The sequence below is a fragment of the Centruroides vittatus genome, unplaced genomic scaffold (assembly GCF_030686945.1).
Source record: "Centruroides vittatus isolate TY-2023 unplaced genomic scaffold, ASM3068694v2 contig_538, whole genome shotgun sequence".
NCBI classification, from domain to species: domain Eukaryota; kingdom Metazoa; phylum Arthropoda; class Arachnida; order Scorpiones; family Buthidae; genus Centruroides; species Centruroides vittatus.
The window spans coordinates 557,169-584,752 of record NW_027122316.1 but is presented as its reverse complement, the minus strand read 5'-3'; the positions used below and the strand labels follow the sequence as shown (position 1 = coordinate 584,752).

The 27,584-nt window shown below is 34.3% G+C and overlaps 4 protein-coding genes across 5 annotated transcripts in view; 3 read left to right on the top strand and 1 right to left on the bottom strand.

Moving 5' to 3' along the window:
* LOC136978455 (PAX-interacting protein 1-like) overlaps window positions 1-1,619 on the bottom strand; it is a 41,519-nt gene extending 39,900 nt beyond the window's left edge. Inside the window, 1 exon segment of the mRNA XM_067274161.1 lies at window positions 1,236-1,619. Within this exon segment, the coding sequence (XP_067130262.1) occupies window positions 1,236-1,319 (84 nt within the window). The 5' untranslated portion in view covers window positions 1,320-1,619.
* Window positions 1,617-15,222, top strand: LOC136978454 (rhomboid-related protein 2-like). The gene is made up of 8 exons (XM_067274160.1): window positions 1,617-1,782; window positions 7,302-7,325; window positions 7,496-7,666; window positions 9,222-9,392; window positions 9,469-9,611; window positions 12,966-13,078; window positions 14,664-14,764; window positions 14,848-15,222. The coding sequence occupies exons 1-8, from the start codon at window positions 1,726-1,728 to the stop codon at window positions 15,151-15,153; spliced, it is 1,086 nt and encodes a 361-aa protein (XP_067130261.1). The 5' UTR covers window positions 1,617-1,725; the 3' UTR covers window positions 15,154-15,222.
* Window positions 15,223-17,100: 1,878 nt separating this feature from the next.
* On the top strand, window positions 17,101-21,493 carry LOC136978453 (uncharacterized). 2 transcript variants are annotated; one of them, XM_067274158.1, is made up of 2 exons: window positions 17,101-17,454; window positions 17,688-21,493. In XM_067274158.1, the coding sequence occupies exon 2, from the start codon at window positions 18,528-18,530 to the stop codon at window positions 19,641-19,643; it is 1,116 nt and encodes a 371-aa protein (XP_067130259.1). In that variant the 5' UTR covers window positions 17,101-17,454; window positions 17,688-18,527; the 3' UTR covers window positions 19,644-21,493. The 2 variants fall into 2 exon arrangements, with proteins under 2 accessions (XP_067130259.1, XP_067130260.1); XM_067274159.1 differs by having other exon boundaries at window positions 17,101-17,503; window positions 17,669-21,493.
* Window positions 21,494-25,011: 3,518 nt separating this feature from the next.
* Window positions 25,012-25,965, top strand: Prosalpha3 (proteasome alpha3 subunit). The gene has a single exon (XM_067274157.1). It carries the CDS (start codon window positions 25,093-25,095, stop codon window positions 25,867-25,869), a length of 777 nt encoding a protein of 258 aa, XP_067130258.1. The 5' UTR covers window positions 25,012-25,092; the 3' UTR covers window positions 25,870-25,965.
* Window positions 25,966-27,584: the final 1,619 nt, after the last annotated feature.

Below are 27,584 nucleotides of genomic sequence, written 5' to 3'. Positions count from 1 at the left end.
AAACGTTTCCAAACCTAAATATCCTAGAAACAATTAGAAAATAAAATTTGTTGGCTTTTAAAACTAGATTAGCTATTATTTTATAATGTTGCAAATAAATATAATTAAATAATTAAAGATTTTTCTCAAATATGTTATATTACAATACAATTTTGAAGGAATCCATTATAAAATAGTAATAAATAATTACAATTTATGATAAATTTTATCGAGTAAATATAATTAAACTAGTTTAATTTAACCTAGTTAAGCGCTCGAGGAATAAATGATAAAAAATATGAATTTTAAAAACAGGAAAGTGTCAATAATTACAAAAGAAAAAGGGAGATTTTAACTAAGAAACATTAAGGAAACAATCGGATTTTTCTCGACTTTAGGTAAGAAAATATAGAAAACAATATAATACGTATAGGCCTGTCATATAAAAATATACAAGCATCATTCATAATACAACATATACAAGACATCCTTTTGTATAGAAACTTTACTTGTAATCTGAACGATGTAGCACTAAATATATATATATATATATATATATATATATATATATTTAGTGCTATATATATATTTAAAAAAATTATTCAAACATCTTCAAAACAGAATGAATTTTACTAATAAAAACACAAAATTTGCAGTCGTTATTCCGGCCTAATTCAAAATTGCCAGCTGCTAATTAAAACTGTATATATTTTTACATCATCATAAAAAGGAGAATTTAAATTGAGAAAAACTTGTATAATAGGCACCGCCGTCGAATTTTTAACTCGACGCGAGCGATACGCGCCTTTATTTACAACTTTATCCATATTATAAACATTAAATATATAGAAAAATTTGATTTTTTGGTATTAAACCGGAAACCATACAATTGTAATTCGAATACGTAACTCGCAATCATCATTTTCGAGTTTTTAACTCGAGTATCGACAAAATTTCTGTGTATATGATGCATTAAATACGCATAACAATTCAACTTCAAATCATATCTATCCAATTTAATAAACACAAGAATTTCTTGAATTTTTAATGTGTTCCTTAACACACAAACTATTTATATTGTAAATGATAAATAATGCATTAAATACAAGAAAAAACAACTTAAATTCGCACCGAAAACGATCAAAATACATCATATATTACCGGTAAACACACAGGATTTTCAGTTGTTACTCAGGTGTAATACTAAACCACCAGCTGGTAATTACAGGAGAGAAAAAAATGTATTATTTTTTTACCTTGTCGTAATCCTTGACATCGTCGACTAAACAATATTTGACATCTTTAAAAAGGTCAGGCTTGACTTGAATCTCTGCAGACATGACGAGAACATATATTTAGAGATAACTCTAAATATTATTCTACTGTAGAGATTATAATAAGTGCAATCATACAATGATTATTATCCACTCGATAATTAACGAATAAACGATGTAAAATTGATGGCATCAATACGGTTCGTATCCTCGACGTTTAAATTACTAAGTTCTACGCTTCTAAACGATAATTTCGTCTCCATTGTTTAACTATGACAATTTAATTTAATCGTAAAAATCAACCATGTGACATTCTCCCGCCATTTTCGGATGGCGGGAAAGATGGCGCATGCATGTTCGCGCGTGAAAACACGTGAACGGGAAAGATGTCGTCATTTCCGGTTATGCCGACGTCCGAACATTGAATTTTTCTGTATGTTTTTCGTACGGGTGGAAAGGGGTTGCTCGCTCGATGCCGTCCAAAGTCTCTCCGCCCCCCAACAATGAGGAATTTAACAGATTAGACAGGGTAAAACGGTTTGAAAACTCCATCATTTTTAAATTATTTCTCTATTCGCTGATTATTGCACAATTGTTATTGCTTTTAGCTCCTTTGATCGTATATTATTATATTGTCGACGTATTTACAATTGTATTCGTGTATTTATATTGTCAAAGTCACTGAAAAGTACTTCTTTCGAGTAATTAATCAATTTCGTGCCCCACGTGTGGATGAATTTTTATCTTAAAAATGCTAAATTTAAGCTTCTTTAACGTATATTTATGTTTCGTTTTCAATATTCTCTTCTGAAAAACGAGTGAGGAGTTCTGCGTGCGTGTCCCCGGATCTTCGCTTTCTCCTCGTGAGAGTCGGTGCTCGAATTATTTCTGTTCCCTCTGCGGACCTTTTCGTAAACCCGCTACGGGTCCGGCCGAACCCACTACGAGGCGGTAGGACGGCGAGGGACGGATCGCCGTGGGGTTACTTGCCCGAATTTTATTCCTAGTCCGGCATTATGCTTCTTTAATTGCCTCCGTCATTGCGTCGTCGTTATCACCATAATCGTCGAGAGAAGGAAATTTGTTTATGAATTTTCTTTTGCACATTACTTCTTTCTGCGCCACGTATGGAATTTTTACTCCGAAAGTTGCTGACCGTGCTATCTGCTTTAAATTCTACATAATAATTAACCTAATTATTTTAACGACAGATTTAAATTGCAAATTGATAAGAAATTATACCGTTTGTTCTTCCATATTCGAAAGTTCCGACGTAGATTTTCTAAATTGTGATTTACTACCTTAACTAAAAGTCGATACGAATTTATCTATTGTTAATTTTCTTATAATTTAAAATATAATAATGTTGTTTCGGACCGAAATTCTCAAATTCTATTAAAATTCGAGTACCTTCGAGCGTTGCTGGCTCGTCTGGAGCTCGAAGGCATTCGGTTTTTAAATATTTTCGCTCCGGTTTCGAGTTTCGATCGAAGTTTGCACGTTATATTTTAAATAAACGCCGAATTAAATTAATTACTAAGGTAACGTTAACTTATATACCGAATATTCGTTATGTATTAAGTATTTAAGACCGAACATTAATAACCTCGTGCATCTGTTCGTTTCCAAATGACATAAATATTATCGGCATATAAATATGAGATAGGAAACAAAATCAAATCATAATAAACTTTCGATCGTCCGTATGAAAAGGGTTTAACGATAACACTTTTGTCGATTAGAAAGATCGCAAAGTCCTTTACGATACCCTTAGATTTAATACAAATCTTTTGTTATTATACCTGTTCTAATTCATTAAAATAGTGCATCATTTTGAAGAATTTCGAACAAATTTTTTAAAAACTCGAATAATTAAACATTTTAATTTTGTTTATTCGTTTTTATTTAAAGAAATTTGGCCTTAATCTATTCGAAAACGCATATCTCGGCAACAATGTTAATATTATTGCTTTATTTCGAGATTGCTTTTGCCGTCGATTTCGTTATCGATCGATGCCAAGTTTACTAAATATTGATATATATGTGTATTGTCTTCGTATTTTACTGAATTTTTTATTACGCAAATTAATAATCTATATATTCGTCTTTTGTAGAAGTTATCCGAAAATTTGCATTAAATTGGCAAAAACAATTAGCAAAAATAAGTCCTTTTACGTGTTTAAGACAATTTTCTTTCTTTAATGATTTAGACTTAATAGCGTTTGCCAGTTCCATTAAATTTAATATATAGAGACAGAGATAATTTTATGTATTTTTAGAACTTACATTAACTTGTGACAATCGGTTATTTCAAATACAATTTATTATCTCTTTCTCCGGTGTTATTAGTCGTACTTTTTAAGGAGTAACTTGTTTTTTCCCGGTTTATATATTTATATAACATCGTGGATATTTAGCTTCATTTTCTTCATTTTGATGAATAGATGTGTTCAGCAACAGGAATGCTGAAGTGCTGAAATTTCAGTACATAAGGGTATGGTAGACGTACATGGCACATTTGATATTACATAATGTAAGCACATTAAATATTAGTCTCTTGCACGCTTACAGACAGCATGGGTTTGAATGTAATATGAACTTGGGTACTGATATTGAAGAGTTCTATAATAAGGTGTCTTAAGGAAGTTAAATTTTGATGTTTTTGGGAATTCTCAAAATTCTGTTCTTCCTCCTTTAGGTTTGTTACGAAGTTATTGAAGTTTAAATGTTAAATACGATCGAGTAAAGTGTTTATTATAGGAAGGGAATATCCATATCCATAAAACCCTTTCTGATATGTATAACAAAACACTTAACTGAAAAAGGTTTCTAAATGTACGTAGGCAATTTTATAGAGCTCTTAAATTTTGATATTACCAAAGGTAGTTAAGTGTAGACTCCAACCTTTCACTACTTAAAGGTCTATTTACACACAACAGTGATGTGCCAGCACAGTGCAGTGAATATTTGCCTGTGGGAAATTATCAACCTAGTTTTAAACCCCCCTGTCCAGATTTGCCCATCACGGTGCCGTGCAGTGGCAGTGGCGTGACCGTACCGCGAAAGTACATTTGACGGGAACGATATTTTTGCCGACGGACGACGAACATTTAAAGGAAATCGTGCATCACACCCTGTTTTATTGGATTTATCTCATTCGAAATACGTGGACATTGGGTAGGAATATTTCTCTGTTTTGTTTAATGAAGTATGAAATGCACGTTGGAACATTTGAAAATATTCAAAAAATATAGATTTGTCGTCTGTTTTTTATAAAGAGTACGAAACTCCCATTCTGTTGATATTTTTTGTCCATGCTTGATTGTTTTTTTTTCTCTGTATGCTGTATTTGGTGTCGCATACGAGTATATAAATTTTTACTTACGTGGTAGTACGGTGGACTCGAGAATCTTATTTTGTGAGATGAATACTTTTAAAAATTATTAAATGTTAAGCAAAAGATTTGATTTTAATACAATTACAGTAGTCTAATCTATTTTTCATAGGAATTTATCTAATAATAGAGATGACAATGACACACCCTTGTCGTGAAAGGTCTTCAATCGTACCAGTGGAATTAGACAATGACAAATAACTACATTCCATCCTTTTTATGAGTTTTTACCTATTACTTTTAGAATTTCCTTTATTTAACTGTAAAAGATTAACAAGTTCATATAGTTCAATATATGAAATGTTACCAATAATATTTTAGATGTTTTATAGTTTTCGTGTATTTCTTTTCATTCAAAAATTGTTTTGATAACTAAAAATAAATTATTCCTTTAATACAAGTTTTTCTAATCAAAAAATGATTTATGAAAACTTTTTTTTCCCGGTATTTAAATATTTAATGTCTTCGAGTCGACGAACTCGTCAAATAAATCACAGGCAGTCGGAAATTCTCGAATTATTATATAAAATTTTATAAGCTGGTTTCTTTCAAGCTTTTATTTTATATATTTTAAAAAATTTTCTGCGTTTCTTTTTAATTTATAAATTTAGTTACAATTATTTAATAATATAAAACATCTTAAATTAAACACGTTATTGATTTAATATTGTAATGAAGTGTATTTATCATTTTTCTTTTTCTGCTCGTGTCTCGTCGACTTTCGTGACGACCTTTGTTTTTTTTTGTTGGAAAAACACGCATTAAATTTTTATAAATATCGGAAAGTAATAAATTTCCCGAAGATATTGAGTAAAATTAATTTCTGAATACGTCGGTCTCGGAAAATCTATAAAAATACATTGACGTGACAGAGAAATGCTTTCGTGGAATATTTATAAATCTACAAACTTTAAAAGTGATAACTCCGTGCGTAATTAGATAGAAAGATAATTTTAGTAAATTGTGAAATTGCCGGTTGTATGGTCGTTGTGATGGTAATGTCAGAAAGAATGCATGGAAGTTGCTTGCCTGGATTCTTTCCATCCCCAACCACCCAGTCACCCCATTGTGAGTCTGGCTGATTCCATATTGACACAATATGTTGGGCTGTTCTTCCTATTGAAGGCTTTTGTATTTTCTGATGACCAGCTGGTATCATTGTTTTAAATGTTACTTTAAATTTATACTTTTGTAAATATTAACTTGGAAGTATCTCTGTCTCTCTCTCTTTCTGCGTGCCATATCAGAAATCCTGATGTCGGCGAGCACCTGGCGCAGGTTAATAAGTGGTTAGTAAGGCACCAAGGCGTATCCTGGGGGAAGTTACAACCAGAGTGGTTCCCCGTTGCCTTCTCTGGTGCACGATGTTACACGAGGGAAATGCCTTCCGGGAGGTCTTGTAAGGGAAATTGGCCCTATTCAGGTGTTACAAACGTGGAGAAAACCTGGAAAACTCCATGTGGCCGGCCCGTCCGAGCGCGGCCGAACTCCCCGTGTTTAGTGACAGAACGCTCGGCCACTGGTGGGCTGGAAGTATCTAGAATTTAAAAAAAAAAAAAAGAGAAGTGTTTAGCCTGGAAGTGACAAATAATAATCTAGAATCTACTGAAAGATACTCAAGTCTCAACTACACAGAAGAATTATCATTTCCCTTGCTTTTGTAGATAGAAATTGGATAGAAGAACAGCAGTTATGTCCTGAATAGGTTTTATGTCTCATTACCAAAGAAAAGAAGCATCAACAGGAGTTGTATCATCACAAAGATGACAAAAAAAAGTATGCCAATTACTGTAAAGGAAGAAAATTCAACTTTAGAATGAATTATAAATTCATATCCAATAATAAATACTGGTTTTCTTCTACAGCAAAGGTTCAAAAGTCAAAAAAATACAAAACATTTTAACAGATGAGAATAATTGATGTTCTTTGTCAAGCACAATGTGGTATCGAGTGTTTTCATTTGAAATCATGCATTAACAGATGATTTTAAAGGCTATTTTTAGTAGGGATAGTGTTATTCAACTTCTCCTACTAATGTAAAAATTTTTCCACAACTTTATTACTCTTCTTCTAAAAATAAAGTTGAACTAGCCAAGGTAATTAATCTACTTTAAGCCCCTTTAACAGTAGATGAAATCGGGGCCATGCCATGCTATGATACAGAGAGGCAGCATTTCGAAGATTTGCTGCCTCTCTGTATCAACAATGGGAGATACTACACATTTGCTGTTGTGTAGTATCTCCCATTGTTGTTTACTATGTTCTATCTTCCTTCCTAACTGACACTGGCATTCCAGTTCGTGCCAGAAGATGTCCGTGCCTGAAGGTTGCCTGTTAACCAGGTCAAAAATATTAGCATCTTTTCAGCATTTACCCACTGTTAAAGATGCATTGCTTAATTTAGTAGTCCTCTTCTAATTTTTGATGAAATGATGAAATTGTATATCACTGACTTTACTACACCTTTCAATAAGACACTAATGACAATGTCTTTTTTATGTAGCCATAAAAGAAGAATCCTGTCTACTGTTTTTTCTGAGAGGCACCTCTGATATATTCAATATAGGGCCTATTTTAATATAATTTTGTTTTTTTATTCAGTAATAATTCATTTATTTTCAATATTTACAATAATGAATCTTTTTCTTTTATAGCAATGGAGACCTGTTTTTCAAAAGGTAAACTATTATTTAAATTATTATGTAATATAGAATATAATTAAATGTAGAGGAATTTTATTTGTTAAAATCTTATAGACCTAAACAGTTATTTAATGTATCATTTAGTATAAGTCAATAGTTTATTACAATTATAATTTTGCCATAATGCTTTTCTTAATGTTTTTCAGTACGATACGGACGAAGATGGGTTAATAGCGCTCGACGAATTAAAACTTCATCTACAAAATGTAAACACTGCAATCAAGTCGGATTTCCCACCGGAAGTGATAGAAGAAATAGTCGAGCGTGCCGACTGGGACAAAAATCGTCACTTGAGTTATTATGAATTCCTTAAAATGGTAAAATTTAATCTTCTAAATTAGTAAAATTAATTTCATATCAAATAAATTTTAAGAACTTTGATCGATAACGTGTGTAGAGTAGAGAGTTGAATCTAGAAATGTATTGAAATCATTGCAAAGTATATAGATTAAGTTACTCTCAAAATAAGTGGATCTGTGAGGTCACCTGTACGTGGTGGACAGGCTCTGGACTACTGGGGTAGATAATTGTCTGATCGTGAAACAAACATGAACTGCAACAGTGTCTTTGTCCACCATCCAAAGATACATATAAGGCTATAGAATGGGTGGTGAACCTAAGACATGCATGCCCAAATATAATGTATCGTACGATTTTGGTTTATCATCTGTGTTTTTCAATCAGCTTCTTTACATTTATTCTAATTAAAGCATATTCATTTAATTTCTTTAAATATTGTTATTTGAAGTCTAAAACTTTGGCACACATTAAAATTTTTAAAGGCAAGTATGCTTATGATATGGCACGTGTACTCAAAATGGTTTGCCATCCCTACTACAGAACTGTTTTTCTTCTAGTGCAATTAGCAGGTAACTGTCGGAGACAAATGTGTATTCACAGTGATCGGTACACATCTTACCATTAACATCCTAACATCAACAGCTTTGTTTGCAATGGTGTCGTGACAAAGTACGGATTACTATAGACTGGCGACGTATTGTCTTTAGCAACAAATCCCAGCTCTGTTTAGGATGGACAACCATTGTGTTATTGTGGAGAACCACTGGTGAGAGCTTCAATCTCACTTTTACTGTTGACAGTGTACTGCCCACTGTGGCATTCTAGTCTGGGGAGCCATTACATATGACAGTTGGTCACTTCTAGCAATAATGCAAGGGAAATTGACGGCACAGCAGTACATTTAGGAAATCTTTGTGTTGTCTTCCACGGTAGACTTCGTTCGAGCAGTCATTTTCCATCAAGATAATAATTTAGTCAAACACTGCTAGGATTTTCCAGAAATGTCTTGATCATATTGCCATACTTTGTTGATCTATCTGATTTACAGATTTGTCACTCATTGAAGGTGTGAGAGATTAGATTAGAAAATCTTCATGTGTGCGCACAACACATTTACCACTTTATCGATTAAATATAAAATATCTGCCAGTCAAAGCTGCTTTTTTGAACTTTTAAAATCAAATCCTGTATAATATATATCAGAGTTACATATTATAGAGGAGGATTAATTCTGTGAGGACTTGTTGTTACTGTTTCGTTTTGTATTATGAGAAACACTTACATCTTGAACATTTATTTCTCAAGCCCAGAGGAAGTAAATGTTCAAGATATGTGTTTCTTGTTATTTTAAGCCGTTGCCAACTATATACCTTTCAAAAAAACTTTTTACTTGGTTATCTTGTATTTATAAATAGCAATTTTTGTTTTTTTACCAATATAAGTAATGTCATTAGGCAAGAGATTATCACCATTCCACATAGCAAGTAGGCATTCATTAAAATATATTTGAACAAATCCTATTACATTACTAAATTATTAGTTTTTTCTAATTTGGATTGTGATTTTTTTCAGGTTCATGCTGCTCAGTTGTATTCGGACAGACCGTATTTTCACAAATTACTGAAATTCGCTACAAAAACCGTTGTACCACATTCCCAACAAGCAACTGTCCTAAGAAATTACGTACAGTATTATAATTGTATGCCACCTCCATTATTTATGATATTTATTACTCTCATTGAGGTATTGTTATTGATTACTTATAACAAAATGGAAATTTATTTAAAAATATAAATAAATATGTTTAATTATTTTTCAGATTGCAGTATTTATATATTATTGCGTAGAAATGAAAGAGTTAAGTTCTGTTGGTCCGGTTCCGATCGATAGTGTATTAATTTATAATCCGAGACGAAGATACCAAGCTTGGCGTTACTTGACATACATGCTAATTCACGCAGGGTAAACAACTTTTTACAGAAGAATTTTGAATTTAACATAATATGCAAGATTGGTTCGACTTCTCATGTAATGGCAATGAAATTGTACCCGTTGCATGGTCTCAATTTGTGTTTCTTCCTCTAGATACTCTCTTCCACGTGTTGACCCTTCTTCCATTGTTTGGCAATGATACTATGCCTGCACTATCTTGTTCCGAACTTGTTTCGACTGGTGTCGGAGCCACTACGTTACAAACTCTGACTTCAGAGGGATCGTTATGAAGTAGCGAGACTTAAGTGTTTTGAGTGAATCTTCTGTATTCCAAAGCTTCTTTTAAAAGGCCAAACAGGTGATGGTGACAAATCCCAGACAATACACAGCACAATCCAGAATTTTTTAACTAAGTCTATTGATCATGTCCACTGTGTTCTAGTCATTCTCCAACATCAGCCAAAAGACTTCTATTAGTATCAGTGTCAAAACAATGGCAGAAATATCATTGTGTGGAAAGTGAGTACCTAGAAAAAAGAAACATACATTGGAACTATGCAACACATACAGTTTTATTCCATTATTGAAATTCCAGATAGAGGTTGAACTGCCTTTGTATGTTCATACGAGGTCTGTTCAAAAAATACGCGGACTGTTTGAATTGCGCGGCTCCAGTAGGTTCCAGGAGAATCCGATTGGTGTCACTAGGTTTGTACAAATCTCCTGGTGATAAAGTCGTTTCCCGATTACAGATATCTTTATTTGTTGATTAGCTACGCGGTTTTTAGTGAAGTGCGATTTTTTCGTTTGTCGGATTTCAGAATGAATGACTTGAAGGAGCAACGACTTGCTTTGAAATTTGTGTTAAACTTGAAAACAAAGGTCTAATCGTCCCAGTGACATTGAAATGAAGGTCCAATTGTCCCAGTGGGTGGGTGAAACATCCCCCAGACTCAAAAAAGCTCGCCAAGTTCAATCCAATGTCAATGTGATGCTGACAGTTTTCTTAGATGTTAAGGGTGTACCTCCCCAAGGCTCCACAGTGAACCAGACTTACTACATTGATGTTCTGAAACGTCTGAGGGACACCATCCATCGCAAAAGGCCAGAAGTGTGAAGGAGTGGCAACTGGTTTCTCCATGACGACAATGCTCCAGCCCATTTAGCCCTCAGAACTCGTGAGTTTTTGGCCAAACACTCGATCACTGTTCTTTCCCCCACCCCCACTCACTTGATCTTGCTCCTTGTGACTTTTTCTTGTTCCCAAACTCAAAAGGCCCTCGAAAGAAAGAAGATTTGAGAGGATTCCCGAGATTAAGGCAAATGCGACGAAGCTGTTGAAGGACATTACAAAAGAAGCGTACCAGGACTGTTTTAACAAGTGGAAACACCGTTGGGATAAGTGTGTGCGTTGGGAAGGAGAGTACTTTGAAGGCAACCCAGACATATAACTTCTACATAAAGTACATTTTGTTTTATGACGTCAATCCACGTATTTTTTGAACAGACTTCGTAGAAGCCTTTTAAAGTAAAGTTTTCTCAAATTGCAATTTACAATTTGTTAAAAACTTAAAGTACCTTAGAAAATGGTTGAAAATTCCTTTCAAAAATCCATTGGAACTATTAGTTAAAAACAGGGATGCACAACCTTTTCTGAAGAGCCAGGTTAGGATTAAGTTTACTGACCAGGGAGCCAGACCATTTTATAACCCTCTTTGTTGACACAAGGAGTCTAATTACTTTAACCGTGGGCAGTGTTGATAATCATGGGAAGTTTATGACTTGATGCGGTTCGAAATAATTATTAAATCCAAAACTTTTTAGTGCACTCGGCTTCCTTTTAGTCGTATGACTCTATTCCAGCTATTAATTTTCTTGGGCCAACATAACAATTAAACATTCTTTTTATAGTTAATCTATGGAGGGACTTTGTTGTAAATAATTGGTTGTTATAGCTTTTGTACATTCTTTTTTGAACTGTGATTGGTATTTTCTAGTTTGAATGACATTAAGTTGATGAATAAGCATCTTTTCAGAAAAGATTGATTCAAATTTGACTATACCAATCAGAATCTAGAATGTAAACAAATGCTAAAAAATTGTTATTTTCGTAGTTTTTCAGTGCTATTTTCACTTATTTTTATGTTGTTTGACGCTATTTAGACCAGTAAGCAAGTTTTTCGAAGCATAAAATTGAAAATTTCCCGCCAAAATAGAAACTTCTTGATAACGTCAGAAATGACATTACGACATCATTGCATTCTATTTTATTCTTCTAAAAATCGTTATAATACTATGTATTAGACTTTAAAATATTCGATATCTAAACCAGAAAGTGTGTTAGCTCGAAATAGAAGAACTTCAACCCTGTGGCGTAGCATAGTGGGGGCGGCAGGGGCGGCCCGCCCCAGGCGGCACTTTTAGGGGTCGGCAAAATTTTACAATAAATAATATCATCTTGTAAAAATACCTAAATAAGGGGCAGCGAAATTTTCGCGGGCGGCTGACACCCACGGTACGCCACTGCTTTAACCCCCCATTTCTTACCTCAGAGAAAGTCATAAAACAGTTGGATGCTAATGACTTCGTAAAAGGGAAAAGTTCTATACTTAGAAACTTCGAAAGAAGTGATTTGGCCCGTACCATCTGCGGGCCACGTAAACATTGAAAGGGTGCCGTACGTGGCCCCCGGGCCGCAGGTCGTGCATCCCCGAGTTAAATTTTTAAATGTATTCTATGTATTTATTTAATGTGAAGTACTGTTTAATCTTGTTTAATAGTTTATTTTTAGAAGGTTAATAATTAACAAATTTATTCAGTTATACTGAGACATATTCGGTTGGCATAGCCGTATCAACACAACTGTCACAATATTACTGGTATAAACCAAACAAAATATGCAATTACCAACAAACCGTCAAGAAATTAAATTTAACTAAATGTTAAACAAACGTCTTCATCCATTTTCGACTGTCATCCTTGGATTTCGACGTAATGGAAGCTGTTGTTGAGTTGTGCAGAACGTCTTCGAGACTGGACTTTTTCATTAATTGCCGTTTGCCGGGATTATTCCCTGCTTTGATTTACAGAATGTTTGCCTCCTGAATGTTCTACTTTACTGCCAGTAGTCAGAGGCTTATGTTTCAGGAAAGCGATAAGGTTTGCTAAGAGTAAAAGGCATACATGTAAAGTTGCAAGTAGTACGTTCTTCCCAACGTGCACTATGTGGAAACATCATTTGACAGTGTGCTGCAGTAGCTAGAATAACCTTTCTGTGTCAATAAACTGTCACATGATTCTGTTATAGAGATTAATAAAAATTTTGTACATAAGTTTGTTATTTATATATAGAGAGCATTTAAATAATTGTATTTTTTCTTACAGTATTATACATATTTTATTCAACATATTAGTACAATTACTTTTGGGATTGCCGTTAGAATTGGTGCACAAATGGTGGAGAGTTGGACTGGTATACTTACTAGGAGTTATAGCAGGTAATTTTTCACTTTAAGTTTGATTTATGGCTCTGAATATTTAAATCTTAAAGTTCATAAACAATGTTCTTCAAGATTCTAATTTTTTAAATAAGTATTTTCGAGCAGTTATTTCATTTTTAGAATAAATGAAATTTATAAGAAATACCAACTTACAAATTTAAGATATTTTAAGAGTTGCTCTACTACTCCTTTGGATCCATATAAAGGGTTAGAATGAAGTTCTAAGTATATAAAATTTAAATGAATGAAGAACAAAACATGTTTCAGAACAATTCTAAATTGTTCTAAAATGTGTATTGTACAAGTGGGAGCAAAAGTCTAAAGTACTTTAGCCTAAACAGTCTATTGTGTGCTCCACAAGAAATTACTTTAGAACAGTGGCGTGCTGTCCGTGGAAGCGCCGCTTTCCTTGTATTTTCTAAAATATAAATACACGTGCGATTATTTTCATATTTTAACGTACTTTGAATTAATTAAAATTAATATTTTATTATAACTGCATTATTTATTTTATTACAAATTTATATACACGCGAAAAACAATGATAAGATTGAAGCTGACTTTAGGGACAATCAGTTAATTGTGCGTCGGTCTGACGTGTAATTAACTGATTGCCCCCGGAAGTCGGCTTTTTACAGAAATACAGCTTCCCTATCATCAAATGTCACGGCATGCTGCTGCTTTAGAAGTTTCATTACTTTAAAGAAAGATGTCTCCGACAGGAAAAATGGCAAAGTACTCAAATGAAAGGTCTGCCATCACATTCACAAACTAGATACAGAGAAGTCTGTTCAGATGAGAGACTGCAAGAGTTATTAATGTATCCTGAGAAGGGATTGAAAAATTATCTCAATCCAAAATGCGCATTGCTAAATAAAGGTAATAAGAGTTGATTAGAAGTCTTGCTCTGTTCAATATGGCTAGTCAAAGAAGAGACATGATAAAAGTCACTAGTCTCGGGATTATAAGAAAGAATATTTCATATAACGTTATGTCCATTTCCATTTTTAACAACTTTAACAACTTTTTATTATGGAATAAGCATACTGGTTGCTAGTGTTTTATCTGCTTATTTGCAGTGAGATACATTTGAATGTACTGTACAACGTGAGTTTTCAATAGAAGGCTTGTGTTTACATTATGTGGTAATGCAAAAATTTCAATATTACCAGGTAATTAAAACGTGGCCGACATTATTTAACATTTAATAAATGTAGAATACAGAGCATTCGTAAAGGATAAAATCTTTATCGTTGTCTTTTCTTTCTTGTCGTTGCACACCATTTAATTTGTTCTTTTATTCACAATAATATTGTGATAGTGGCGAAACACCAGAGGACGTTTTACCATCTTTGCATGTTTGTTGCGGAGGTAGTAGCCTATAAAGGAAGGTCATCTCTGTAATTTTCAATGGACTACTGATGGTGTGCAACGACCAGAAGGAAAAGGCAATGATAAAGGTTTTATCTTATGTGAATGCTCTGTATTCTACATTTATTAAATATAAATTTATTATTTTTTTGCTTTATAAAAATTGATAGCTGAAATTATTATATTTCTACTAATGATTTCTTCTCTTTAGGATCCCTTGGATCATCAGTTACCGATCCAAATACATTTCTGGCAGGTGCCTCCGGAGGCGTCTATGCATTAATAGCAGCACATCTAGCTAACGTGATTATTGTAAGTTACAGAACTCAAAATAATTAGAGAGAAAATAAATTTAACATAAGTTTATAACATTAATTTTTTTTTTTTTTGTGTAGAACTTTAAAGAAATGGAATTTGGTTGGTTGAGATTAGTGGTACTGTTTGTTTTCGCTGCAACCGACATAGGAGCGGCAATATACGGTCGCTACGCGCAGGGCGATCATCACCAGACGAGTTACGCGGCACATCTTACGGGCGCCTTGGGCGGTCTTCTCGTCGGTCTCGTCGTACTTCGCAATATTAGAGTATACAAGTGGGAAAAAATATTAGGTTGGGTAATGTTGGCCCTGTTTTGCCTACTGATTTTAATCGGCATTCTTTTCAACATTCTTTGTCCGAATTACTTTCCGGAACCTGATTAAAACACTCAAATGTCTTGTACAATACTGTATTTTTCAATATAATTTATAAATCATTAACGAGAGAGTCAATATTAAGTGAAATTTCTTCAAAATTGATATAATCCATTGAATTAAAGTACTTCGACTAAATTTTGTTTTACCATTTTATATAAGAAAAGTAAGTTCTAATTTCAGTTTGATTTGTGTTCACAAGTGTAGTAGAACCAAAATATAATATATGGTTAACTCTATATACATATGCGATATACTTCATAATAGTATTTACCGAATATAGAATAAGTACAAATTGACTTCTTAGTATTGTTTATAGCAATATTACAGTTATATCAGTTAATAAGTTTGGTACAATATTCACTCCTAAATTGTAAATTAATTTATTTAGGAAACAAAATTTTTAGCCGTAAACATGAAAAACTTAATCGGCGTCCTGATTTTTGATATAATTTTTTTATTCCGTGTGATACAAAATTAAGGTACAAATTTTTGATTACCATTTTTATAAAGTATTAAAATAGATACACGCATGAAAATAAGACATTTTAATGATGAATTTTTAATAGTACTTTATTGAAACGCCTTGCTATTAAACGTTATAACCATCTTCTTGGCTAAGGAAATCTTACACGCGTAACAGATGAATGTTTTCGAGTCCTCGGATTCAAAAACATTCGTCCGTTCGGCTTCGGATTTTTCGTAAATCTCTCGGCTACGGATCCTTTTGGACGGACACTCTCGTTAATACGGAGAGATCGAATAAAAGTAGAACTCTGAGAAAGGGATGCTGTGAGTCAGATTTGGCAGTGCAACAAACAGTGGACACTGGGTATTGTCGAGTCTAATTTCCAGTATTGCCAAACTTCTCGTGCTATCTTGCGAAATCTACTTTCGTCTGATCATCTAGTGCTTATCCATTATTGAATATAAGACTCCTTTAGCAAAGAAGTTAATTATAACGTAAGTATTATTTCATTGCTTACATCCGTAGCTGGAATTTCAGCGATATTTTTTTATCAGTATGAAAGCAGAATGACATATCATTTTCATGGCAGAAGTCTGCCAAATCACTTTATCAGTACCAAAAATTTTGTTTAATTATATTGAGTCTGTCATTAGATGATTTTATACATTGCTTGTAATTCTTACCTTAAGTGATGTACAACTCAATGATGTATAAAATAAGAAGCTATAAATACTATTGTTTTAGTATATAATAATAAGTTTATTAGGCATTTTAAAAATGCTTTTCATCTCACTTCAAAATCATATACTTAAAAATTAGATTTTGATTGCTTTTTTTCTTATTTTCCACTTGAATCATTTCTGCTTAAAGTAGAATAATTAAAAATTTCTTAAGACATTTGTTTAAATATGTATAATTTCATAAAGATTGGATGGTTGTAAGCTTTCTAAAGTAATGTAACTAGCACTTAAACAATTACAATACACAGAAATGTAGCCCTGTGAGTTTCATGGTAGGAAATTTTACAGTTCTTTGATCCTAACTTTCTTCTTCGCAAATAAAATGCCTCATGCCCTAGTTGTTATATTTCTGGATTATTAACTTACAGAAAACAATACAATTTTGCATGTAATGTTTGTTACTTGTGATGGAACCACATTCCTCCAATCAAATGAATAAGATATTGCATTGATCCTCTGGTAGATCTGTCCAGCTACCCCACACACACACATTTCCGGCTACATCCCCGAATACAGTAAATCCTTGCATTTACAGCACAGTTAGTTTCCTTGGCTTGTAAGCAACATGGATCTGAACATCACCCCTTATCTCTCATTTATGTTGCCTAATTGTAGTTTCACTTATAATAGGCATAATGGATGAAAGTTGTATAGCCAATAGTATGCTGGTACCTTAAAAATCAATCAGTTTAAATTTTGGTAACATTTTTAGACAATAATATACAGTATACTTTGGCAAATAAGTCAACCTTCAAATAAGAAAAGGCCCAAATTTCAGTCTAATTTGACGATTTTAGTTCGTGTCATATGAGCCCGAATTATTAAACCATCTGTGGTGAAGTTTGGGCCAGTAGTAGCAATCTTCAAAGTGGTGATATATTGATGTTATAGTAAGAAGCAGAATGCACAGACGAAAGCATGCTTTGTTAGCAAGCAATCAATGTCTGTAAATGATATAAAGTTATGCAGTCCTCTCAAGACTTGTGTATTGTTTCTTTTATTTGACGTTATTGGATGGAACGTGGAACCTATATTGATATTTTGTATAGAATATTAAGGTCATTGTTCTGGTCTATAAGTTACAATCCCTGGTTTCGAGGTGTTTTTTGGTGATTTTTCACTTTATCCACTGAAATATAAGTTGATAACAGTGGCGTAGCATAGTGGGAGCGGCAGGGGCAGCCTGCCCCGGGCGGCACTTTAAGGGAGCAGCAAAATTTCACAATAAATAATAATAATACCTAAATAAGGGGGTGGCGAAACTTTCCTCCGCCCTGGGCGGCTGACATCCACGCTACGCCACTGGTTGATAAAGCATTTTCCTATTTTAATAGTAAGAAATTTTTGCACGTAAACAAGTATCAGTAGTTGAATCTGAAATCTGTGAATCTGCAGATCATAATTCATATTTACTGTGATATTTTTGATACTTTCAATACAAAATTAAAGTATTGTGATAGCGATAGTAACTCGCAGAATAATTGCAATATACTTTGTTTAAACCTTGTAAAAATTGTCACAATTTTCTATTACAACTATCTCTTTATAAAACTGAAAATTTGAGTAACTTTTAAACACTTTATTATAAGCCTTTATAGAAAGTAAGAATATTTAAATTCGCTATACACACGGGTCCCTGTTGCATGATACTGTTCTTAAGATTTACAGTTTATATCAGACCTTTAACATTTATTATTCTTAGTCTACTTATTTGACTTGTTTTATGACTGGATGTCAATTCTGTTGCCAAATTCTCCCTCTTTTTTAACACGGACCAACTGAGTCACCTTGCTCTGAATGGAGTTAAGTGTGATTTAAACTGGATGCAAAGGGCACAAAAGTGAAGAGAGAGAACAAAGCAAATGAGGCTAAAGCAAATTTTATTCATAATGCAAGCAGTGGTGTAAGCATGGTCACAAGTCGTAGTTTTGCACTTTTACCAATAGATGGCATTTTAATACATACTGTAGTTGCTTTGTTAACGTATTGTGTAGGAAAAATCTACATACATCAAGGAACACCGGGGATGTAAACAACACTTTCTGGAACCTTTTACTGGTGTTAGACGCAAAACGAAAGTTCCATCACTGGAGCTCCCCCCAGTGTTTTGCGCTCTTAGGGACCTCCTCCTCGGTATTGTTGGAGACCGCACTTTGCACAAACAAGTACTGGAGATGGCCCATATGCTGTGCTATAACTCGTTCTTCATGTTCAATGGAGCTGTTTACACACAGAAAAGAGGGGTCCCTATGGGGAACCCGGTAGCTGGAGACTTGTGCGAGATGGTCATCAGACAATTGGAGCAAAAGGTCCTGCCGCACTATCTTCCTGACATCATGTTATACAAAAGGTATATCGACGACATCATCATATTATGGAGAAATATACCTGATGTGTCGGCATTCGTGGAAGTGGTTAATGACAACCCTTATGGCTTGACCGTGGAATTGGAACAAGCTAACAGCACTGGGGTCCATTTCTTAGATCTAAACATCAGCATTGAAGGCCCATATATACACACTTCGGTCTACCGTAAACCTGGTACGCCCTCTCTCTACATCCCTGTTGGGTCATGTGACCCATTCCAATACAAGTCCGCCGCTTTCAACACGTTAATTAAGAGGGCGTTTTCGCATTCGTCCACTCCAGCAGCACTGGCCACCGAATTGGAGCATGTGAGACGCGTAGCGACCATCCACGGATACCACAAGCTCGTTAATAGATTAGTTAACCGTCACCGTCGCACAGCACGTATCTCTGACATCCGATCGCGTCTCGCCAATCAACCTGAAGATGAGTCACGGATCCCCGTCACGTATAATCTGTATGTGGCAACGTTATATAAGAAGATTACCCGCAAGCGTCATATTAAGATCGCATACAGAAGACGTCCCACCATCTTGGACATACTCCGTAACGGGAAGGATCCCCCCGACCCCAACAGACTTCCGGGCGTTTATTCCATTCCTCTTAAGGATCACAGGTTTGACAGAAACCTTGTTTACATCGGCTCAACCAAGAGATCTTTGGGGATCAGATTACGTGAGCACAATGCTGATATTCTGCATGAGAGAAATTCTACGGCACTCTCAACTTACGCCACCGATCCGGACATCGAAGCGGCCCTCAACCAAGCCAGGCTTATCATCACATCGCCTCACCCTGAACATCTGAGGTGGTTGGAGGCTATCTCCATTTACAAACACAGCCGCACCGCCACCTGCATTAATTATAAAGAGGAACTCAATTTGTCCACCGCCTGGCAGACCCTCATCGACACGGACCTTTAATCGCCATCTACTTGCACCGTATGCGCATGTCTGATCAGCTGCATCATGAAGCATTCGATTTCGGTTTAAAAATAACTCGTTCTTTTATTCGATCTGCGTTCCTTGTTTTTTACCGTCTGAAGAAGAACTACAAAGTTCGAAAACGTTAACGGAAATTTTTCGTTTTGCGTCTAACACCGGTAAAAGGTTCCAGAAAGTGTTGTATTGTGTAGGCTTATCGAAATTAAATTATATACCAGTCAATTTTTAATTATTAGGTGTCTTTTTTTTCTGCCGTGAGTCGAGAACTCTAATTGAGACGAAAACATTGCTTTCGTTGGCTCGCACTTGGCGATGCTTCCTAGCTGTCGTATACCCCCGTTGACTGACATAGAAATTTTTAACTTGTTTCACGAGGTTACGTACGCTCGACTTTTTTTGACAGCTCTCTTCGCTTTGTTTCGTGCCCTTTGCGTCTAGTGTAAATTGCACGTTAGACAACAACACCCAACGATACCACATCGTCTCTGACCGGCGTGCTATCCAATTCTTTGGCTGCTAACCTTTGGCAATCAATAGAATTACATATTTCAAGTTTTATAATTTAAAGGACCATCCTAGCACATGGACACACAAAAGTGGATTCATTCAATTTTTATCTGTCCGTGCCTGAGAATGGGTTGTTAGCTGGGATAAAATTTAAAGATAAGTTGCTTTAATATTGGTGTCAGCAGTCAGTTTTTTAGATTTTTCAAGGCTAACATTATAGCGTTACTGGAAACGGATTCATTTCCTTTAAAAGTTTTACAGTTTTTCTATACATATTTCTGATAAATTTTGACAAAAGTGAGATGAAATTAAGACAGACCATCAAAAAGAATTAGAAACTCTTGGCAGAAATTTTAAGTATGGGTTCCACCACTGATTATCTGGCAACCGATCGTCTCAGCACTTTTTTCATTCCGGACAAAGTCTACAAGAAATACGGAAATTCCCGTAACTCCAATATAATTTACAGTGACTCGGCAATCTAGCCACGTGACCGAAAATCATAATGCGCACTTTTTTAAGTATGCAAGCCACTAGCAATACAGAATGTATCTAGCAGTTTGTATGCTAGAGAAGCGGGACGAGCATAATTAACGACCGAACGTATATTGTCGAATTGCTACGCGACCTTTATCGATCTTGGTTGTTAGAAAATCAATGGTGTGCCCGTAGTATGCTTAAAATACATCAAGAGATAGCATCGGATTTTGGACATGCCTCCTCCTCTCAGATATACACGTAAGGATGGGTCAATAAATAACCATCCGGGGCAACTAGTCACACTGTTGCTTTCAGCCGGTTATTTATTGATTTGCGTTTATATATAGAAGTAAATAATGTAAATTATCGGATTCTCTTTTGGACATATTTAATAAAAATTTCAGAAGAGAATAAAATCTCTTTAGTTTTTAATGCTTGATATATTAATAGTCATCTTATACTCAGATAGAATAGCATACAAATTTAGAATGAATGCGCTCGATCCTCGGTTAACAAGTAGACATTTTCAAGTAGAACGGTTTCAAAACACCATTCGTTTATTCAGTTCACTAGTCCCGTGCTGGATAGGATGGATAACACACATTTTTAAGCCAAAATATGGATTTTTATAAGAGTGGATCAATAAATAACCAACCATGTTGGTTATTTATTGATCCATTCTTGTAATTTAGTGACATTTTTACAATTTTATATTAATGTTATGATTTCTTTACTCTATATAAAATGGTAATAAAATTATTATTATTTGATAAATCTTTATTATTTTTTAAATATATAAAAATTATATATATATATTTTTTTTTATTTTGAAGTATCCCTTAAACTCAGTTTTGTTTGTACTAATTTTATATATAATTGTAATTAATTGCTGTATGAAATTAATATATTGTATTTATGATACTTAATTTATTATATTAGAAATTTTTATTTTGTAGCTAATTTTTATGTATTGATAAATACTAATTTGTTTTTTATTTTAATTGGGCAATAAAAGTGTTTATTTTCTATTGTCTGTGTCATTCTTTTAAATAGAACTTAATAAAATTTGCTTTATATTGATGCATAAATAAATGAGAACTACTAGATTTAGATCACTTTAAACCCCTTTTTTTGCACAGTTCTAATTTTCTATGCTACAAAATTCAGTTTGATTTTCTAGAAAATACCTGTTATGACCATACAAAGCGTACAAATTGTACAGAATAAAAAGAATGTAGAAGATAATTGAGATAAAATAAACTACATTAATTCAAATTTAAAAATTATTGTTTTTTCTGTCCCGTAAGCATTAAGAATGTCTTTATCGATGCCCATTAGTTTGACCCAGTATATAACAGGAAAACAGTGGGATGAAGGATAGGTCTAACACACCTGTGGCAAACCTGTGAAGACAGTTTAATGAGGTAATAAACAAATGGTTAGTTTGATAGGATAAGGAAAAATGACATTACGGGATGCTTTTTGGAAGGAATTCTCTGAAAAATTGGCCTGTATTTAGGTGTTACACATGTGAAGAAAACCCAGAAAACTTTATTTGTCAGGCTGAAATCCAGAACAACTATCATTGTTGGGTGGTTTGATTCATTTATAATAATAAACAATGCTTTTAGCCCACGACTATAAATTGGATAGAGTTAGATAACCTAAATAAATAGGACTTAACAATTGGAAGGATTATCACACCAAGGATGACTAGAAACTTAGAAACCAATTATATCAATAATAATAAGTTCTTTGTTTTCTTCCCGTTATGTTTTTAACATAATTAAACAATATTTATTATTAATAGTTGAACCGTCTACTAGAATTTGGAAAAAATGTGGGAGAAAATAAGGTCCCAAATAATAATATATATTTCATTGTCATTGTATTAAAATTTACACTTGATTGTTATAGTTCTGTAGTATAAGGGTTACATTAATTAAATACTGTAAATACAGTGCACTGTATATATTAGATAACACTTTGTATTGGTTAACTATTGGTGTCATAATTATTATGTTTGTGCCATGTGTTTGTAAGCTGATGAGGGGTCCTGTACCCAAAATGCATACTTACCTTAATTTGAATATGATTATTAAAGACTAACTTTTTTATTAAAGTTCTAGTCCTTCTTTCTGTTGGCCTTAGTGTGATAAGCCCTCCAATTGTTAAGTCCTATTTATTTAGGTTATCTAACTATCCAATTTGATTCATTTAGCTACTGTTGGGTGCAGTAAATGTGCTTTTCCACTCTGGAAAAACTCAGGTTTGTGTTCCAATCAGCTCATAAGTTGTTCTGGAGGACATGTTGGGCTCCATCCTTTATACTCAGCTACCCTATTAGGGGTCTGACTAAATCCATTTGACTATGTGCATGGAAACAGTCCATCTTAGTGCCTGAGGATGGAGAGGGTTTAAAAGAGAAGAAAAGGACTACCCATGAGAATTTCCAAGGACTCAAATTGGATTCAATTCTGGGTTCAGAATAGCATATTCTTTTACTGTCTTAGCCTACATTCAATGAGAAGCAGTGGCGTAGCAAGGGGGTGTATCGTGCACCAGGCGCCAGTCGCAGAGGGGCACCCAAATGGTCTCCAAGACAAACTATATGTGTTTCTGGAGGGGGAAGGGGGCGCCAGTTACGTTTGCTACGCCACTGATGACAAGGCGGCTATTTTATTTACAAGAAAGGTTAGGAAACCCAAAAATTCAAAAAAATCAAACATTGTGTGCAAATAAAGTAGTTCATTCATAATGCAAAACTATTTTTTGTCACTAAGCTCGGTTAATGGCTTGTTTATCAAATTTGAAATATACAATGACGTTAACAAGAAAATTTTAAAGTGTGGAGATATGATAACTACAGGTGATTTAGTCTATTTGTTGAAGCAAGATGAAAACTTAACCTGATGTACATTTGTTTAAAATGTTTAGTATCCAAATAGATGTGATACAAAGTGACAACATTGGTTGCTTGTAGATGAATTGGGCAATGACCTAGGGTGCCAAAAACTTAGGCCAGCCCTGGTTGTATTTGGTTTTTTTGTGGCAACAGGACACATGGGTGATCTGCCAAGGAGGGAAGACTTTCTATGGGAAATTGGACCATATTTAGGTGTCAAAAGTGAAGAAAACCCCCAAAACATGGCCAGTTTGTTGGCAAGGTACGAATCCATGACCAACTACCAACATTCAGTGGTTTATCAACTCAGCCACCAGTGGACCTTTGCTTTTGTCATTTTCTAGATGTTTCAAACCATTTTTTGTTCCTTGTTTTTGAAAAGTTTAACTGTATTTAATTGCATTCATAGTACATCTGCAAATAACTGCAATAGTCAAATTTTTACAATGTGTCACCAGTGTAACTGAGGATCTAAACTGAGTACTGTGAGAGCTGCAACCACCTCAGAATTTTTAATACTACAATGCAAACTCCTGAGACTTAGGAAAATCGTTATATCGAAAAAGTAAAGAGGCGTTGCTGAAATAAAATCAATTAATTACATTTTGAAAAAAAAAAATATATTGTAAAAATAATTAAGGAAACTTGTTGGAATTTTGGTTTGTTTATTAGTATGCGCCTAGAGCAGTTGTAACGAATTAGCAAATTTATTATTATTTGTTCTAGTGCTGTTGGGTGTAGTAGTGAAACCACCAGCACTGAAAGGACCGTTGTACCGGGACCCGCCCATCTGTCAATCCACAAAATCAGTCGCTGCTTTTTCAAATGGGTCCAGTAGCCATCACACACACAAAAAAAAAAAAAAAAAAAAAAAAAAACGCAGAATTCTGAGTGGGCAGCCTCCTCATTCTCAGTTGAAGTGCGGAGACCACCAGTCGTGGTAAAAATTTCAGTCAGTCGTAGCCGAAACTAAGCTTCCGCGGCCATTGCGCTAGTGCTATAATCACCAATATTCTATATAAATCTTAGTAGTAACAGACAACCGGGCTGTTATCATTTTTTTAAAATACTACATTGACTCTGTCAAACATTGTGTAATTCTTTTCATTGTTAATTTACATCTAACATACTGCACTAGTACAGTGACTGTACTGTACATTCTACGCTTATAAGTCGAAGAAAACTAAATACCAAGCCTAACATTGATATTAATGTAAAAATTTTGATTAAGCGCATCCCCGGTCATTCGAATTCGGATCGAAATTCGAACCCGAATCACACGCCGGTAATATCCTTATTAAAAAAATACGTATTGAAATGTAATAATTGTATTAAATTATTACAAGTTTATAAAATAAAAATTTAAATTATGTAAATAATTAATAAATTTTAACACTTTTTGAAAAAAGAAAAAAAAAATGAAATATTGTCGATTCACCGTTTCCGATCTGGCAACAGTGACTAGTGCGGCATCTTGTTTGTGAATCAGCAGATTAAAGTTAAGTTGTGTTGATTGTATTGTTAAATTAATAAGTAATGGCGCGCCGATACGATTCGAGAACCACTATATTTTCGCCTGAAGGACGATTATATCAGGTGGAGTATGCTATGGAAGCCATCGGTCACGCAGGGACATCTCTGGGAATCTTGGCTTCTGATGGAATAGTTCTTGCTGCTGAAAGGAAGAACACCAACAAGCTCTTAGACGAAGTGTTCTCTGCAGAGAAAATCTACAAGATTCACGACGATTTGGCATGCAGCGTGGCTGGAATCACTTCGGATGCTAACGTGTTAACAAATGAGTTGAGACAAATTGCTCAGCGGTACCTGATTCAGTACGGAGAATCAATCCCCTGCGAACGCCTGGTCAGCTGGCTGTGCGACATGAAACAGGCTTACACTCAGTACGGCGGAAAGAGGCCTTTCGGCGTATCCATCCTGTACATGGGTTGGGATAAGCACTACGGTTTTCAGCTGTATCAGTCGGATCCCAGCGGCAACTACGGCGGATGGAAGGCTACCTGTATTGGAAACAACAGCGCAGCTGCCATATCGATTCTGAAGCAGGAGTACAAGGATGGAGCCACCACTCTCAACGATGCTCTGCTTCTCGCCATCAAGGTGCTGAGCAAGACTCTGGATATGACCAGATTGACTGCAGATAAGTTGGAAATGGCCACGCTGACCAGAGACAAGAAGACGAAGATAAAGATCCTGTCGACTAAAGAGGTGGAGATGCTGATTCAGAAGCACGAGAGAGAGGAAGCGAAGGTTGAAGCGGCCAAAAAAGACAAGGAAAAGGGCAAAAGCTAAGCTTCGTATCCAGTCTGTAGAGTTGTTGGAAAGTTCTGACTTCGCTGTATCATTTGATATATTTGTCTATTACTAAAATTAAAACAAGTTTAATGATTCGTGTATTACTTGAATCTTATATAATACAAGTCGTATTTTTTAAATTGGAGATGATTATTGGTATGATTCATTTAACAAATAGTTTGACGGTTAATTGTGTCTTGAACGTAAACATTATAAAAAAAGACGTACGACTACTATTTTTTTCTTCGTATAGAGCTGGATGGCCTGATAATATTTAACTTTAACATGTATATTCAAAGATATACAAGAGTTAGTTTAGTATAATTAAATTTTTTAAGTTTTTAAAATTAGTTAATTTGCATTCGTAGTTTCATATATATAGTATAAATCCTATTCTATATACTATTTGATTTTTATAAAGTTATGTTGTTTTGATGTATTTTTTATATAATTTTGATAGACTTAATATATTATATAGATCTTAAATTGTAATATTTGACATCATAATGAATCTGTCAGGTGATGGATTTTGATACAGACCCGAGATGCCAAACTGTATAAGATATATAGTTTCAATAGAAAATGTGACTTACATTTCTGATAGGTGATAAATGGCTTCTGTCATGGCCAGCCCTTATACAGATGATTCAATACATTACATTAGACATCTGAATTTTAAATTAAAGATACTTAAAGATAGTGAACTCAAAAGTACTTGCTTGTAAGATGTAATAGATATTAGCTAGAAAGAATGCTTAAAAAAGGAATAAACATAAATGTGTTGTCAGCTCTCTGGAGGCATACGTTGATGATTATAAAGTCCAGATTCCTTCACTTGAGGACAAACATTGCATTATAGTCAGGGCTACATTAACATATAAGCATACCTAGCTACGGCCAGGATCCTCATCTCGTTGCTCAATAATAATCTATATTTGTATCCGAGCAGTACTTCAAGAAATGAGCCACAGCGACAAGTGTACAACGTAGCCCCGATTATAGTGTATTATCCATTCTGTTTCTATTAAAAATGACAATTCTATATAACTGTTTTTTTTTTGAAGCACCTTGCTCATAGAAGTTTTTCTTCTGTTCATTTCACAGATAGGAAACTTGACAATATTAATCTGCAATACAATCAGAAAACTAAGCTAATTTTAATGTAAATGTGGTAAATGAATCTCTACTAAAAGTGCTTTTATGTCATACTAAATCCATAACTGATTAATCTAAACATTTTACTATTATAAAACTTATTTTTAGGATAATTTGAAATAATAGCAAAGAATGTTGTAAAAACTTGTAAGGGTTCCACTTGACCAATAAGTTTGGGAAATGCTGGTGTAAGACATCTCTGAGATTGGTAAGATTACATTTTTTGTGTCCCATTTTCTAAGGCAGCAAATTACTGTCAAATTCTTCATTTGAGAAGATGCAAGACTTAAAATCCGTGAATCATATTCTTGTTATAAGTTGCTCCTAATATTACATGGAAGGAATGGCGGGTTTTCCATAAAATCCAATAATTCGCTTCTCCTTGGATTTAGAAATCATTAATCTATAAATTGAAGAACAAATAGCAATTGCAGTTGGGAATTCTCTCTAACTAGCTGTTTCGATTTATGGCTCATTTATGTTTTATGAGAAGCCATGGTAACTTTTTAATGCCGTCCATGTTCGTGTTCACCAGTAGCTGAGTGGATAAAATCGCT